Raw genomic sequence first — 17,207 nt, forward strand, 5'->3', positions numbered from 1 at the left:
AACATCTTCTGAGTAACTTAACTCCATATTAGGAATAGAACTGTGAGCAAGACAGCCGTGGCATCTAGCTTCATTGAGTCTAAAGCTATGTGGGGATAGTGAACAAGGGGGTTACAATTCAGTGTGATCAGTGTCTTTCAAGTTCTGGAGGGATTGTGAGCACAATAGCAAGAGGCACCTTTCTTAGTCTGGGAGGTCAAGATGGGCTCCTAGAGGTATTAATATTCAAGCTGAGATCTCAAGGATAGACAAGAAGTAGTCAAATACAGAAAGGAGGTGAGAGGGGGCAAGTGTTTACGCAAAGGGAATAGTGTGCACAGAGTTCAGAACATGATGAAACTTGGAGTCGGGTTCAGGAACTAAGTTCACAATGCTGGGGGCACTCTTGCTGTTTAGAGTGCAATACAACTTGTTGGGATGAGGGCAGCTGTACAAAGGAGGCTTCTGATGATGCTTCTGCTTGTCGTAGTCCATCTTTCCTCATCATCTGGGCCCCATTCAGTGGCATCAGCCTGAGTTTTATCATTTGCCTCCCCCTTTTGTACAGGTTTTTCAGGTGTCACATCACTGACAAATTCTGTGACCTGTGGCAGCCCACCTATACACCTGTTCAGATTCAGAGCAGCTCGAGAGAGCAGGATAAGCAAATCTAGTTGAAAAGAGGTCTGCCTGGCAGTGGAATTCATAATTTTAGTAGTTATGTGTTACACAGGTATTTCCTGACAAGTGATGTCTCTTAGCACACATATACTCCATATGCATTCATGAATAATCCTTGCAGGTTTAGATGACCCAATCTCTCAATTCCTTCCTGCTCCCACTCAGAGTCACCAAATGCTCCCTGCTACATTTTCAGGAGAGAGGAGGCATATGTACTGTCTTGCAGAACAGTTAGACCCTTACAATTTATTAGTATTTAACTACCAAACTGATCTGTGTTAGATAATCTTGTTACTAATTGAAGTGTGTTCCTTTCCTTCAATGTTATATACTGCTTCTAAAGTGAGTTCAGCTCTCTGCTGAATTTTAACACAAACTAATGCTTTAGAGACTCAACTCTTGAAATGGTATCAGAGTTTGATTTTTTGAAATGTAACATTTGACACCAATGTGGGACAGCTTGCCCTATTCAAGTCTGATCTCTGTGATCCTAAACATTCTATAAAAGTTCATTGCTTGGGGGGGGGGTTGGTTAAATCAGTGATGGGCATTAAGGAGGGCACATTTTGGGATGACCACATATGTAAGAGATGAATCACTGGGATCTACTTCTGAAGCCAAGACTACACTGTATGTTAACTAACTTGAATTTAAATTAAAAAAATTATGGGGCGCCTGGGTGGCTCAATCGGTTAAGGGGCCAACTTTGGCTCAGGTCATGATCTCGCAGTCTGTGAGTTCGAGCCCCGCGTCGGGCTCTGTCCTCACACCTCAGAGCCTGGAGCCTGTTTCAGATTCTGTGTCTCCCTGACTCTCTGATCCTCCCCCAGTCATGCTCTGTCTCTGTCTCAAAAATAAATAAATGTTAAAAAAAATTTAAAAAATAATAAATTAGGGGCGCCTGGGTGGCTCAGTCGGTTAAGCAGCCGACTTCGGCTCAGGTCATGATCTCGCGGTCGGTGAGTTCGAGCCCCACATCGGGCTCTGTGCTGACAGCTCAGAGCCTGGAGCCTGTTTCAGATTCTGTGTCTCCCTCTCTCTGACCCTCCCCTGTTCATGCTCTGTCTCTCCCTGTCTCAAAAATAAATGAATGTTAAAAAAAATTAATAAAAAAATAAAAAATAAAAATAATAAATAATAAATTAAAAAATTATCTAAGAAAAACTTCAGAGTTAATGGTCACACCTGTCCTGATATATTTAAGCCTATAAGTTTGCATTTTTTATTATTCCCAAAATTAAATCCCTTAGTTTAGTTGATTAATAGTGATTTCTATATCTTTTAAGAATACTGATATCAATGCAGACATAATCTAGAGGGTATCAAAGCAAATAGTATAATCTTCCAAAATTCCACCATTTTCTTCTGGAAGGAAGTATTAGATTTTCCCCTCATAAAACAGGGATCACCAACTCAAATGCTACAGGAACCAGGTAGGTAACTTTAAATGGATGAGACTGTCATGACTGAATTACAATTTACATTTTAATTGTATTAAATATTGGCAACTAATTCAATTTTTAAAGTTTATTTATTTTGAAAGAGAGTGAACGAACATTAGCAGGGGAGGGGCAGAGAGAGAGAGAGAGAGAGAGAGAGACAAAGAGGGAGAGAGAGAATCCCAAGCAGGCTCCCTGTTGTCAGCGCGGAGCCTGGGCCAGGGGCTTGATCTCACAAATCCTGAGATCATAACCTGAGCCAAAATCAAGAGTCGAACGCTTAACCAACTGAGCCACCCAGGCGTCCCAACTAATTCTATTTTTTTTCTTAAATTTTGTTTAAGTTTATTTATTTTTGATAGAGAGAGACAGAGCACTGGTGGGGGAGGGGAGAGGAAACCCAGAATCCAAAGCAGACTCCAGGACAGAGCCCAATGCGGGGCTTGAACTCACAAACCTCAAGATCATGACCTGGGCCGAAGTCAGACACTTAGCCAACTGAGCTGCCCAGGTGCCCCACCAACTAATTCAATTTTTAAAAATTGGCCAGCACTGTGAGAACCCAGCCAAACCTGTTAGTTTTACTTCTTTTGCCCAAAGACTTCCATTTCTTCCCATCTGCATATAGGAGTAATCTATTGTGCACACGTGAGCTTTTTGATGAAAATAGTTACTTTACATTCTCCCTTGAATTTTGATGCCAGGGCAACTGCGTAGTATTTCTATTTTTAATCAATAGACATGAGGTTTGTGGTTGAAGTAACCTATGTTTTAAACACACTGTATGTCGTAGTACTTTTAGAAGTTATTGGTAACATTTGTATGTTCAATGCTTACAATGCAGTAATAGTAGCAACACAACAGGATCTGCCTGATAGAAGGTGCTGGAGGCCCTCTTCTTCCATGATCATCCTCTGCAGCCTTGATGGTACTCAGAGTGTCAAATGGGCATCCAGGTCGTCATGGACTATGTTATAGGAGCCTTTGAATGTATCTCAGGCTTTTCCCATAACTTGTGCAGCTAAGTTCTGCGCAGTTTATGTACTCCGTACCCCATGCCTATATTTTACATCCTGTGGCGTCGAGTGGTACTCTTAAAGGAAAATGCACCTAATTTTCCAAAACAAAATAATATCCTAATCATACTTAAGGCACCCACTTGTATATAAAACAAACATAGTGCCAGAAAATTTTCTCCTTGGCATTTGGATTTGTTTGAATGTGAACATTAAAATGTGTGCCGGGGCAAAAATTCAAGGTTCGTGTGTTTCAAAATGTTAACTTCAAATTATATGAGGTCAGAGCTAGAGATCCCCAAACCCTTCATACAATGGTAACTAAATAAGTCTATTTTGTTTCCTATTTTTTGAGCTTTATTCAGACATTACTTACATACAACATATATAAGTTGAAGATATGCAATGTGATTATTTGATACAGGTATATATTGCAAAATGGTTACCACAGTAAGGTTAGTTAACAGTTCCTAAGTCTATTTTATTTGCTGTTCAGCATAGAGACTGTAGTTTATTTTTTCTAACTTACATTATCTCTGCTATGGAGGCACAAAAAATAAGTTAAGTTGTAAGTACCAATCTTACAGGAAAAGTATTTTTTAGTCCTAAGGCAAAATCTTCAAAATCATTGAACTCTTGTATATTTTTTCATCTCTTTCAAATTTTATAACAAAATCAATAAATTCACAAAGCATAATAGTGATTACTTTGCTTGTCCCATTCTCCAACTTAGGTTTTTGTTTTTTTGTTTTTTTGTTTTTTTGTTTTTAACCTACAAAATATTCATGTATCCAGGATGCCCGAGGTACAGATATAGGTTAAGTAATCAATCCATGCACTCTTTCCACTTTAGTTTTTTGAAACTTTGAAATCTTAAATGCTCTCTGAAGTAAGGCATCTCTTTTTTTAATCTTGAAGTTTGGTGAACTGAAAAGGCCAATGATCTGTTATCATATCAACCCTCCTATCACCATCCTATAATTAATTAAGTAATTTCTGCCTGTATTTGCACAGGTTTGTTTGGATTTGGATTTGGAATACAAAATACTGTATATATAATTATCTAACTAGGTGGGCCACATTTTTCTAATTTTATCCAGGATTCTCTTTTATTCAGTGTTTTACAACTGAACTTTGAATTAAAGTATTGAGCTAGAATGTTCAGAATTGCATAATACTGGGACATAGCCTCTGACCTAAGTCACATATACACCTTAGCAACAACTGTTCAGTTGGTCACCTGACACTCATATTTGTCTTTGATCCTTATACTTACTTAATTCTAAAAGGCATTCTTCCAGTGAAGACCTGACTGGATAAGATTCACAGTAGTGCTTAAGACTACTCAAGTCAGTGTTTCACTTCCTAACATTAATTCTACCTCTGAAGGTAAAAGGAGGTGCTCTCCTTAAGCTTGACTCAGAACAGATCACCCAAAGCTGATTGTTAACACTTTTAGGTCATGGCAATGGCTGAGCGGCGGTGACGAGCCCTTCAGGTATAGGTATACAGCCTGCAAAGGAAAATACAGTCTGGATCCTGAGATTCTTCTCTCTCAGAGGAACCTGGACTCTCAGGCTTGGTCTACCTTTCTACCTCACTGTGTGGTTCTTCTGGATCAGGATTAAGGGACAACAGAGTCTCTGTTCTTTCTTGGTCTATGTGCCTATTTTTCAGCCCTCCTTAGAGCCCTTCTTCATCTTTTTTCTTCCAAGATTTTATTTAAATTCAAGTTAGTTAACATATAGTGTATATTGGTTTCAGGAGTCAGATTTAGTGATTCATCACTTACATGGAATACCAGTGCTCAACACAAGTGCCCTCGTTAATGTCCATCGCCCATCACCCATCTAGGCCATCCCCCCCCCCCAACTCCCTCCATCAACCCTCAGGGTTTTTAAAAATTTTTTAATGTTTATTTATTTTTGACAGAGAGAGAGAGAGAGAGAGAGAGAGCGAGCATGAGTGGGGGAGGGGCAGAGAGAGAGGGAGGCACAGAATCCGAAGCAGGCTCCAGGCTCTGAGCTGTGAGCACAGAGCCCGACGCGGGGCTCGAACTCACAGACCGTGAGATCGTGACCTGAGCCGAAGTTGGTGGCTCAACCAACTGAGCCACCCAGGCGCCCCTCCCTCAGTTTGTTCTCTGTAGCTAGGAGTCCCTTGTGGTTTGCATCCCTCTCTGTTTTTTTTATCTTATTTTATTTTCCCAGCCCCTTCTTCATTTTAAAAAATTATAGTAAAATAGACATAACATAAACTTTATCACCTTTACCACTTTTATATTCACCTTTACAATTTTTAAGTGTACAGTTCACTTGTATTAAGTATATTCACATCGTTGTGCAACCCATCTCCAGAATTTCTTCATCTTATAAAACCCCAAATCTGTACCCATTAAGTAACTCCCTCCAGCCCCTGTAACCATCCTCTACTTTCTGTTTCTATGAATTTGACTTCTCTAGATATCTCATTTAACTGAAATCATACAGTATTTGTCTTTTTGTGGCTGGCCTATTTCACTTAGCATCATGTCTTCAAGGTTCATCCATGTTGTAGCATATGTCAGATTTCCCTTCCTTTCAAACGCTGAATAATATTCCATTGTGTGTGTGTGTGTGTGTGTGTATACATATATACATGTATATACACCACACTTTCTTTATCCATTCATTGGCTGATAGATATTTGGATTACTTCCATGTTTAGCTCTTGTGGATAATGCTACTATGAACATAAGTGTACAAATATCTCTCTGAGACTTGGTTTTCAATTCTTTTTGATATAACACTCAAAACTGGTATTGCTGGATCATATGGTAATCCTATTTTAAATTTTGGGTAGAGCTGCCATACTGTTTTCCATAGTGGCTATACCATTTTACATTCCTACCAACAGTGCACAAAGTCCCCAGTTTCAATTTCTCCACATTCTTTCCAACACTTGCTATTTTTTCCTTCCTCTCCTCCCACTCCTCCTCCCCCCCCTTCTTCTTATCCTTTTCTCCTTCCTCTCCTCCTCCACCTTCTCCTTCTTCTCCTAGGAACACCTGGGTGGCTCACTCGCTTAAGCAGTTAAGTGGCTGACTCTTGATATGGGCTCAGGTTGTGATCTCTGGGTTGTGGGATTGAGCCCTGCATAGGGCCCCCCGCTGAGCAGAGTCTGCTTGGGATTCTCTCTCTCTCTCTGCCCCTCCTCCACTTGTGCGTGCTCTCTCAAAATAAATTAATTAATTAAAAAAATCAAACAACCCTCTCCCCAAAACTAGTCATCCTAATAGGTGTAAGGTGATATGGTTTATGGCTTTAATTTTTACTTCTTTAAGGATTTACAGTTGTGTTGAGCATTTTTGTATATGCTCACTGGCCATTTGTATATCTTCTTTGGAGACAAGCTTATTTAAGCCCTTTGCTCACTTTTTTAAAAAGTTTATTTATGGGGCGCCTGGGTGGCGCAGTCGGTTAAGCGTCCGACTTCAGCCAGGTCACGATCTCGCGGTCCGTGAGTTCGAGCCCCGCGTCGGGCTCTGGGCTGATGGCTCAGAGCCTGGAGCCTGTTTCCGATTCTGTGTCTCCCTCTCTCTCTGCCCCTCCCCCGTTCATGCTCTGTCTCTCTCTGTCCCAAAAATAAATAAACATTGAAAAAAAATTTAAAAAAAAAGTTTATTTTTGAGAGAGCGAGAGAGAGAGAGAGAGAGAGAGAAACAGAGCGTGAGTGGGGGAGGGGCAGAGAGACACAGAATCTGAAGCAGGCTCCAGGCTCCAAGCTGCCAGCACAGAGCCTGACACAGGCCCGAACCCACAAACCGCAAGATCATGACCTGAGCCAAATTCAGACGCTGAGCTGTCAGCACAGAGCCCACATGGGACTCAAACTCATGACCCAAACCGAAGTCGGACGCCCAACCAACTGAGCCCCTTTGCTCACTTTTTAATAGGATCATTTGTTTTTTGTTGTTGTTGAGTTGTAGGAGCTCTTATTCTGGATATTAACCCCTTATCAGATATATGACTTGCAAATATTTTCTCCTACTCTGTAGCTCTGAGTGTGTACTTTGATGCACAGAAGTTTTTAATTCTGATGTGGTTCAGTTTATGTATTCTTACTTTTGTTGCCTGTGTGTGTGGTGTCAAAACCTTTGAAATCATTGCCAAATGCAAGGTCATGAAGTTTTTCCCCTGATTTCTTCTAACAGTGTCATACTTTTAGCACTCATGCTTAGGTCTTTGATTCATTTTCAGTTAATTTTTGTATACGGTGAAAGTAAGGGTCCAATGTCATTCTTTTGCATGTATATATCCACTTTTCTCAACACTATTTGTTGAAAAGACTGGCACTCTTGTCAAAAATCATTTGATCATATATGTGAGGGCTTATTTCTGGCCTCTATTCTATTCCATTGGTCTGCGTGTCTTTATGCCAGTGTCACACTGCTTGATTACTGTAGCTTTGTAATAAGTTTGAAATCAGAAAGTGTGAGATCTCAAACTTTCTTCTTTTTTGAGATTGTCTTGACTGTTCAAGGTTTCTCGAGATTTCATATGAATTTTAGGATGGATTTCTCTATTTCTGCAAAAAATACCATTAGTACTTTAATAGAAATTACATTAAATCTGCAGATCTCTTTGGGTAGTGGTGACATCTAGCAGTATTAAGTCTTTCAATCCATGAACACAAGATGTCTTCCATTTATTTGTGTCTTCTTAAATTTTTCAGCAATATTTTGTAGTTTTCAGGATACAAGTCTTTTTCCTCCTTGTTTAAGTTTATTCCTAAGTATTTTATTCTTTTTGATGCTACTATAAATGGAACTGTTTTCTTAATTTTCTTTTTGGATTGTTCGTTGCTAGTGTATAAAAACACAACTGATTCTGTGTTGATTTTGTATTCTGCAAATTGCTGAATTTGTTTATTAGTTCTAACATTTGTTTTGTAGAATTAAAACTCTTCTTGATGTTTATAAGGTTGGACCAGAAGATTCTGGTTTACCCTGGGTATTTCCTTCACTGACTATCCCAGGCTTTCTTGGCTCCTTATGCTGGAGTCATCACTAAGAACATCAGGGGAGAGAGGCTATGCTCCAAATGCTGCCACTAGCAAGACCCCTGGGGTTGGAATTTGGATTGAAAGATAGACCAGTATTTTAAAGATATATTTAGTGGTTTAATATATATTTTAAGATATATTTGGTGGTTTAATGCTGTAACCTTGTTCCCACACAGTCCCTACAATCATGACATCCCACCAACAGGAAGGTGAGTGGGTGTGAGAGGCCTAGAAGCCAGAAGCTTGGGCCCTTGAGGAATTCCTCTGGGCCAACTTGAGGCAGAACCTCCTTTCTTGAACAGCATCTTGGTGCCTTTTTTGAGGAAGAGGGAGTGGACTGACTCTGACTCTGGGTTCTCAAAGCCCATCACTTGCTGCATTAGAATCCCTGACCTGTATAGCCAGCTACACAAGGCAGCTTTAAGGAGAAGGGCCTCTGGGCCCAAACAACTTGATCTGGGTTCAAAAAAGCATTTGATAGAAGACCAAGGAGTACACCTTAGTTGACAACAAGAGAATGTGGTAATGCTATTCAACTGTGTGTCTATCTAATTCTGTCTCAACTCCACACTAATGCTATCTTCCAATTCCTTCCACTCTGGGAAGGTTGAGCCTCCTTCCTTGATATTCCCATCTTGCTGGGGCCCCACCCACTGCCCATGGGATGATTTTATCCAGACATTTCTGACCCACGTCTTATAGAACCCTCGCTTTCCCAAACTGATAGAGTTTGAACTAGAGGAAATTGAATTACCTGGGCTAACTCCCACCACCATCTCTCTCTGGGGGCACTAATCAGCCCTCAGAACCTTCAGGGCTGTGTATTTTGGGCTACTCTTAGGAGGCCTAGCCTGTACTTCTCTTTGGCAGGTCCCTGAGAAATTTATCCCACCATTTCAAGATCACCTGAAACTCATGGTCATTGTGACCTAGATCATCCTCCTGTCAAACATCATCAGGCTCCCCGTAAAGTGGTAAAGGGAATACCAGGATTCAAAGTGACACCTGTGAAACAGCCCAGCCTGTACCCCAGCTTCATTTCAATTTCAAATTCTGTAGAGCCCAGTAGGCCAGAACCATAGGGTCAGTGCCCTCTCGTGGAAATTGAAATTCTTGACTTGGCACTGGAAAAGAAGGATCAGAGAATTTCATGGTCTGTGTCATGAGCTTGAACTGACCACCATCAGCAGAAAAGAGCAACGAGAGGAAGAGCAGATAAAGGATCAGGCCACTGTCTACACAATCCTGTTTGTTGTCTTGGGGGCTCCATCTCAGCCTTGACTTTTCTCTTCCTACCTAGGGCTACACCTGGATGCTGGTCCATGTGGTATAACATCTTACCTAGGTGCCATCACCATCTTGCAGGCCCTACCCAATGATGCAGCTGCACTACAAATTAGGGCATCATGAAGCCCTCTTTAAGCCTTGGGACTCGAGGCCGTAGGATCTTCTCTAAGCGTCCCCTGGACTTCTGACAGACATATGGGCATACTTTAGTATCATAGCTCAGAACGATGACACAGTTTTCTGGGGTGTGATTCCCTGAGCAAACAGGGCCTGTCTTCCGACATCAAGGCAAAGCCACCAGCAGACTGATCAAGCAATTCGTGAAAGACCTTTTCTGGTCTTCTTGGTTTCCTGGAAAGGATGATCTCAGATCCCTCTTCATACACCGTATGGAACTCTGTTTGTTATCTTTTAGGTCAGTGGTTTTTAAAGGACTTTCCTTGGAGTCCCATTTAGGGGGTTCTAGAAGATGAAGCAAGAGGAACTTCAGCCCCCCCCATCCCCACCCCCACTTTTTTGGTTTCAGTCAGAGCAGTTGTCTCTTACATTTTGAGCTTCATGCTGTTTTGTTAGAACAGCATATTCCACAGCTTTTTCTAAAAGAAAAAAAAGAAAGAAACCAGTGATCTGTTCCAAAAGCACTCTTCTGTGGCTAACACTCCCAGAAGTGAAGCACACTCATCAGATTGTACTCTCACCACAGAAGGCCAGCGCTTCCTCTAGGATTCCAGCCACAGTACACTGTATATCCCTTCCCCCTTGGGATCAATGGGCAGCAACCCTCTGGAGAGGGGGCAGGATTCTGCTGAAACACGTTCTGCCTGTCCCATGTAAACCACAGCCCCCACCTTCCACACAGACACAGAATTGATAGACCCCTTAGACTCCCAGGACAGCCTAGGCTGAACCCCACACCATCCAGGTAAAATGTGGACACACAGATAACCCTGCTGGAGATTCACTCCACTAACTTCAGGGAGTCTATTCTTCCTTTTCATTGCCACCCAGGCTTCAGTCTATGACTCTCACCAGCATTGTCTCCCTTGCACTCAGGACCCAGGGATCCCCAGTGGCCTAGCCAAACTTGTCAAGGAGTAAAGGAGTGTGGGATGGGTTTTCTTGGGCTCTAGGATCTGAAGGTGAAGCCTGAAGGCAGAATCTCACCCATTCCTTCTCTGTCAATGTATGTTGCCTACATGAAGCCGCATCCTATTGCAGAGATTTTTGTTGGTGCAGAAAGGACAGGGCTTTGACAGTAGGCCTTGTGGGCTGGGCCCCTCTACCCTGGGCTCCTGGACGGTGCTGCTGAGACCTGACTTGCTAGATGTGCAGATGAGCCCTGGTTTCCAGCCACAGCTCCAAGGAACACACGCAAAGTTGCAGTCCCTTTCCTGGCATCTCTACTCCCAGAGGAAGAGTGAAGACAGGGAGGGATATGACTTGTTCTCAAGTGGTCATCCAAGTTCTACAGGCAGAAAGAACTGTTCTTCTTAGCATGGACACCTGAGGAAGGATCAGGGCAAGAGAATCAGGGAAGGCAGAAAGGAGGCAATGGGGCTCAATGAGGGCCTTGGAAGCTCAACGAGGGAATAAGTTGGTTGAGCTGGGAGTTAAGGAAAGGGGTCAAGGGTTTGGCAAGTGTAGGGGGGGAAATGCTAATGTTGGAGGCTCAGGAACCCAAGCTTCCTGCTCTCTTTCAACCTTTGGGCACCCGAGTTGAGTTTGGTGCCAGACTTGGAGATTCATCATTCCAGTGTTCAATATCTGGGGATGAGGTAGTACAATGAGACAAAGGTTTTCTGTGCTGTTTTTGTTTTGTTTTGTTTTTTGTTTTTTGTTTTTTGCCCAGAACCCTCCCTGGTTTGCACAGGAAGGGGCATTGATAGCACTGCCATCAGGCTGACTAGCAAAGGTGAACTTCTCTTCTCCAAATCCAGTCTGAATACAAAGGCCTTCTTTGAGGACCCCCTCCCTGAATAAGGCTGAAATGGTCCAAAATAGCCTTTCTTGGACTCTAACAACAGAAAGGCCAAACATATAAAAGATGTATAGGGGCGCCTGGGTGGCGCAGTCGGTTAAGCGTCCGACTTCAGCCAGGTCACGATCTCGCGGTCCGTGAGTTCGAGCCCCGCGTCAGGCTCTGGGCTGACAGCTCAGAGCCTGGAGCCTGTTTCCCATTCTGTGTCTCCCTCTCCCTCTGCCCCTCCCCCATTCATGCTCTGTCTCTCTCTGTCCCAAAAATAAATAAACGTTGAAAAAAAAAAAATTTAAAAGATGTATATAGGGCTTTACCAAACCAAAGAGATCAACCAAATCACTTTCCACAAGAGCAGCAAGCAGTCTTTCTTGTTTTTTCCCACGACCTGAGTTTTCATGGTGTATTTGGGTTAAGTTCTTTTCCTCTAGATCTGTCTATAGATCATCCTTCCCCTCAAAGAAACCCAACCTTGTAGCCCCAGGGCATTCTCACTCCCTATACCTCTTCCCAGAGCTGGGCTGTGGTGAACTACCTTTTTAAGCTCCTCTGGCTACTCTGGGGAGTCCAAGAGGACTTAGGGTCTCCAGGTCACTCCTGGATTTGTCCCCAGAGGACCGAAAGCTGTTTGTGGGAATGCTGGGGAAGCAGCAGGGTGAGGAGGACGTCAGGCGCCTGTTCCAGCCCTTTGGCCATATCGAGGAGTGCACCGTCTTGCGGAGCCCTGATGGTACCAGTAAAGGTGACTTGAGCTGACCCTGGGATTTCCTGCCTCATTCTGGGCCGCATGACCCTTTGGCCCCTGTGGTCTGAGCCACCAATCCTTCTATTCTGCCCCAGGCTGTGCCTTTGTGAAGTTCGGGAGTCAGGGGGAAGCTCAGGCAGCTATCCAGAGTCTGCATGGCAGCCGGACCATGGCGGTGAGGGCGGGCTCCCGGGGCCCTGGGTGAGGCCAGTGGGGGTGGGGACGGGCTTCTCCCCACATGCGATCGGTGCCCCCAACAAAAGGCCTAATGGGCAAAGCGCTTGGCCTAGGGCCGGGGCTGGGGTCTGGACTGGTCACGGCGGCCTCCCCTGCCCTACCCAGGGAGCCTCGTCCAGCCTCGTGGTCAAGCTGGCGGACACGGACAGGGAGCGCGCGCTGCGGCGGATGCAGCAGATGGCGGGCCAGCTGGGGGCCTTCCACCCGGCACCGCTGCCTCTGGGGGCGTGTGGAGCCTACACCACCGCGGTATGTGCCTGGCCCCGGAGCTCACGGAAGGGCGGGTGGGCGGCTGGACCAGGCTGGAGGTCGGGAGCCAGGGCAGCTGCCCGCCGCTGGGTCCTCCACACCCGCCCTTCTTCCCTCCCAAAGATCCTGCAGCACCAGGCGGCCCTGCTGGCGGCGGCACAGGGCCCGGGCCTAGGCCCCGTGGCCGCAGTGGCGGCCCAGATGCAGCACGTGGCGGCCTTCAGCCTGGTAGCCGCGCCGCTGTTGCCCGCGGCAGGTACTGCGCGCAGGGGCGGGGCGGCGGCTGGGACCCGGCCCCGCAGGGCTGTGGCCTGACTCTCCGACCTCCTCGCCTCCAGCAGCCAGTTCCCCGCCGGGCGGCGGCCCTGGCTCGCTTCCCGGTCTGCCAGCACCCATCGGGGTTAATGGATTCGGCCCCCTGACTCCCCAGACCAACGGGCAGCCGGGCTCTGACACTCTCTACAATAACGGGCTCTCCCCTTACCCAGGTGGGCCCTCCGCTCCGCCCAAATCTCCCGGAAAAGGAGTGGGGAGCGGGGAGCAGGGGGTAGGGGGGAGCAACCGCCCTGGGAAGGGACTCCTCCTTCCCTGCTGCCTATCACAACATCCCTCCACCTCCCCACCCGCCCACCTTCACCGTGGGCCTCGCTCCCCTCTCTCCCCAGCCCAGAGCCCCGGCGTGGCTGACCCCCTGCAGCAGGCCTACGCTGGGATGCACCACTACGCAGGTTTCACTTGGCGCTACGCGGCCTGGGGGGGGTTTGAAGGGCCCCAGAAAGGAATAGGGAAACTTGGGGGGGAGGGGAGGGCGGGGGGAGGATCTCTCCTGAGGAGTCAACCCTCCCATCCCCCCATCCCTGGGCCCAGAACAACCTCTCTAGGGGTAGGGTTACCTGAGCTGGGCTGAATTGGTCAAAGATGGCCAGGCAGATGGGGTCACTGCCCACTCCCACTTCTGTCTCCAGCAGCCTATCCATCGGCTTATGCCCCAGTGAGCACAGCTTTTCCCCAGCAGTCTTCAGCCCTGCCCCAGCAACAAAGAGAAGGTGAGAGACAGGGGGCTGGAGATCAGGGTGCGGTGGGGCTGGACTCAGGGTCCCTCCTCTGAACCAGCGTGCTGCTGTTCCTGCAGGCCCCGAAGGCTGTAACCTCTTCATCTATCACCTGCCTCAGGAGTTTGGTGATGCAGAACTCATACAAACATTCCTGCCCTTTGGAGCTGTTGTCTCTGCCAAAGTCTTTGTGGACCGAGCCACCAACCAGAGCAAATGTTTCGGTGAGCTGAGCCCCATCCATGGGCCTCTCCCACTCATAACTTCGAGATTCAGTGCAGACCCTAGGCTTATCCCTCCATAAGTCAATGACTCCCAGAGAATCATATGGCACAAAAGCAGGCTCACATACCAGAAAGCCTCACAGTAGTAAGCTCAGACCGGAACAAGGCCATTTCAGGTTCACCTGAGAAAGTCAGGTGTCTGGAAGATGTTCGACCAGGTCAGGCTTTAGAGTCTAGCAGGGCAGGAAGAATATAGTCTGGGGCCAGAGATCCCCTCCAGCCCCAGCTACAGTTTAGAGGACTAGAATGGGAGCGGTAGAGGCAGAGAATTAACCCATGTCAGGGAAAGACAAGGAAATCCCCCAAGCCGCACACTCCCCATTGCCAACACACTCAGAATTTCTTCCTGTCCTTCCAAGAATTATACCTTTAGGAAACTTAGGCCATTTGCCTATGTAAGTATGAGTGTGTATCGATGTGTGCATAAGCACATGCAAACAATGGAGGGTGGGGGGTATATGTTTTGATGGGACTGGCCGGAGGGGACAGGGACAGACGGGGCTTGTCAGAGAGAAGGGACCCTGCCAGGCAGAGTTCCCAGCTGACCTCTCTGCCCACGCCCCCGCTCCCGCTCCCCAGGGTTTGTTAGCTTTGACAATCCAACCAGTGCCCAGACAGCTATTCAGGCCATGAATGGCTTTCAAATTGGCATGAAGAGGCTCAAAGTCCAGCTAAAGAGGCCCAAGGATGCCAATCGGCCTTACTGATCTTCTCTCACTGACCAGCCACAGAAAGGTGAGTCCTTGGTGGACCCCAGGCAGATGGGGCCTGAGTGATGGAGGCCCTGTCCGCTTTGATGTTCCTTTTGAGATGTCAGGAGCACCCACCTCTGAAAGAGTCTGGGAGAGAAGAGCCAGAAGCGAAGGAGGAATCCTCAGCTGGAGACTTTGATGTTTCTCCAAGGATGGAGATGAATTAGACAACTTCCTGTCTCCATAGTCTGGGAGAGACAGTTATGGCAAGATCTAACCATTAGATTAGTAGAACTACCATTAGTAGTTCTACTGCAGGGAGAGCCACAGGGGGCCATGGGAGTAGAGAAGTTGTATGTGGGGAGGGCAGGGCAGGTGGAGGATGAGACTAGAAAAGTTGTGAAGGGTCACAAGTCTGGGCACTGGGGAGTTAAGCAAAGAAGGGATAAGATGCAGGAGACTGGGATAATGGCAGAGAACATGGAGATGAGGAGAGAAGCAGATAAGCTAAAGAAGCAGGATCCACAGGGCCTGGTGGGTGATGGGGAGAGAGATGACAAGCCCCTTAGGTTTCTGGCAGGGCCAGCTGCCTGCGCCTTCCAGAGACTTGCTGTCTCAGAAGGTCCATGTGGCCCTGCCTCACTTGCGCTATCCCAGGGAGCTCTTTGGAGAGGGTGTGGGGCTGGAGTCATCTTCCCAGGAGGATCCAAGGGCACTTCAGTGGATCAGGTTGCTGCCTTGAGCCTGCGGCAGCTCTACCCCTGGGAAAAGAGGTCCACTCACTCACCTGAGACGTCACTGCTGGGGCAGGCGGCTCCCTCCTGTCTTGCCCTCCAGAGTGATTTTTGCCTCTTTATATTTTCTTTTTCCTCTCTCCTTATCAACCAATACCCAACGACAGAAACTGAAGAGTGAGAAGAAAGGAAAGGAAAAGCACAGAAATGCTTGAGCAGCCCTTCCCGAAGGAGCAGCCATGGATGGAGGTGGATCGGACCCAAGGCTGGCGCCTGGGGCTCAGGCCACGTTAAGGATTGTTTTCATCAAGTGGGTTGTCCTGTGCCTGTGGCACAGAGCGCAGGCTGGCAAGGCAGCTGGGGCTGGCTGAGGATTGACTGTCTAGGGGAACCAGCAGAGGACCTTGGGGGTGCCAAGGGCTTCTCCGCAAGGGAAGCCCAGATTTACTTCTTTCAAAATCATATCATTCCTTAGAGTTTAGGGACCAAAGGACTATTGCTTTTTTTTAAAGAATATATATATCTATATAAATTAAAACAAAGAAACAAAAAAAAAACAAAAACAAAAACAAAAGAAAAAAACACAAGAGAAACAAAAAGACAGTATAGAGTCTCATACAAGCTGCCTTTAAATATCCCTAGGAGACAGGGTGAAGGAGACCCTTGAAAGCCTCAGCCCAGGCAGAGGGAGGCTGTGGAAAGATTGTTCTGTGTCTCATTCCCTCTTAAATTGTCCCCCCCCACCTTGCCTTTTTAAAATAATCAAGGACTTAAGGTCTAGCTCCCATGCAGGTAACAAAAAGAGTTATAGAAGCAGGGAACCCATAATCCCCAAACTCAGAGAGCATCTCTGAAGAGCTCCAGGAGGAGCTCTGGCCTGTCCTGGCCTTTGCCACCCTGAGAGGCCCTCTAGCCAGCAGGAGTGTCCTTCTTGAAGGCCTTTCCTGTGGAACCACTGCTTCCCCAGACAGGAAGAGAGGGAGTTTTAACCACCCCAGCCTTTCCCTTCCCCATCCAGATAGACAGAGGCCCTGCCTTTGGCTGAGCCGAGACACCTCCTGTTTCCCCTCACCTTAAGTCAGCCCCAGTGTCCCCTTGTTCCAGGCCACCTTCTGTCTCCAAGTCTATGTTTGCCCACCTGTAAAGTAGATTCAGGATATATGTAGAGGGCTGTGACAACAGACTTGGAAGGTTTGCTACTGTATATACTGCCATTGAGAAGGGGATAATTTTCAATATGTAGAAGCTTCAGAATTTAGAGGTCCCTCTTTACCCAGGACCTGGGAGGGAAGTAGATGTTTTGCCAAAATACTTCTTCATTCCTTTAAAAAGTACATCTTTCCTATGCAAGAGTGTCTCACATGTGCTTATCCAAGGTGCTTCTAGATGGTGAGCAGTGTTCAGCTTAGAAGTGGTGTGTGCTCTGTCTGTCTGTCTTTGTCTATCTGTTGTATTCAGTGGGTGCCATATAAAGCTGATCAACGGTGGTGCTTTCTGCCTGCTTCTGTGAGATGGGCAAAAGATTCAGCCTAGAACACCATGACTCACCTTGCCTTGGTCAGCCTGTCCTGGGCCTGCAGGGCCCTGCACATATTTTTCCCAGGAGGATCATTTCCCCTCCACCTCATAGACATGGGACAAACTGGTCTGGGGCCCCAGCCGTGTGGTGGGCCCTCTGATCCCCAGATGTGGCTGAGGCTGGAGGCCTCTGATCTGATATTACATCAGACAGGAAAGGGTGTGTGGGGGGGGTGGGGTTGGAGGGTTCCTCCTTCATAACAGAATCTAAGAAAA

At 46.6% G+C, this 17,207-nt stretch overlaps 1 protein-coding gene across 1 annotated transcript in view; it reads left to right on the forward strand.

The window, feature by feature from the left end:
• Positions 1 to 15,890, forward strand: part of CELF6 (CUGBP Elav-like family member 6) — a 30,024-nt gene extending 14,134 nt beyond the window's left edge. Inside the window, exons 4-13 of the mRNA XM_047074424.1 lie at positions 12,034 to 12,162; positions 12,261 to 12,340; positions 12,508 to 12,651; positions 12,775 to 12,907; positions 12,990 to 13,139; positions 13,317 to 13,379; positions 13,617 to 13,697; positions 13,784 to 13,927; positions 14,567 to 14,722; positions 15,581 to 15,890. Coding sequence (XP_046930380.1) covers positions 12,034 to 12,162; positions 12,261 to 12,340; positions 12,508 to 12,651; positions 12,775 to 12,907; positions 12,990 to 13,139; positions 13,317 to 13,379; positions 13,617 to 13,697; positions 13,784 to 13,927; positions 14,567 to 14,694 — 1,052 coding nt within the window. The 3' untranslated portion in view covers positions 14,695 to 14,722; positions 15,581 to 15,890. The remainder of the gene's footprint in view (positions 1 to 12,033; positions 12,163 to 12,260; positions 12,341 to 12,507; positions 12,652 to 12,774; positions 12,908 to 12,989; positions 13,140 to 13,316; positions 13,380 to 13,616; positions 13,698 to 13,783; positions 13,928 to 14,566; positions 14,723 to 15,580) is intronic.
• Positions 15,891 to 17,207: the final 1,317 nt, after the last annotated feature.

This window comes from Lynx rufus, unplaced genomic scaffold (genome assembly GCF_022079265.1).
Source record: "Lynx rufus isolate CCGP_SWC_20201006 ecotype Redwood Valley unplaced genomic scaffold, mLynRuf1.p SCAF_13, whole genome shotgun sequence".
In the NCBI taxonomy this organism is placed as follows: Eukaryota; Metazoa; Chordata; class Mammalia; order Carnivora; family Felidae; genus Lynx; species Lynx rufus.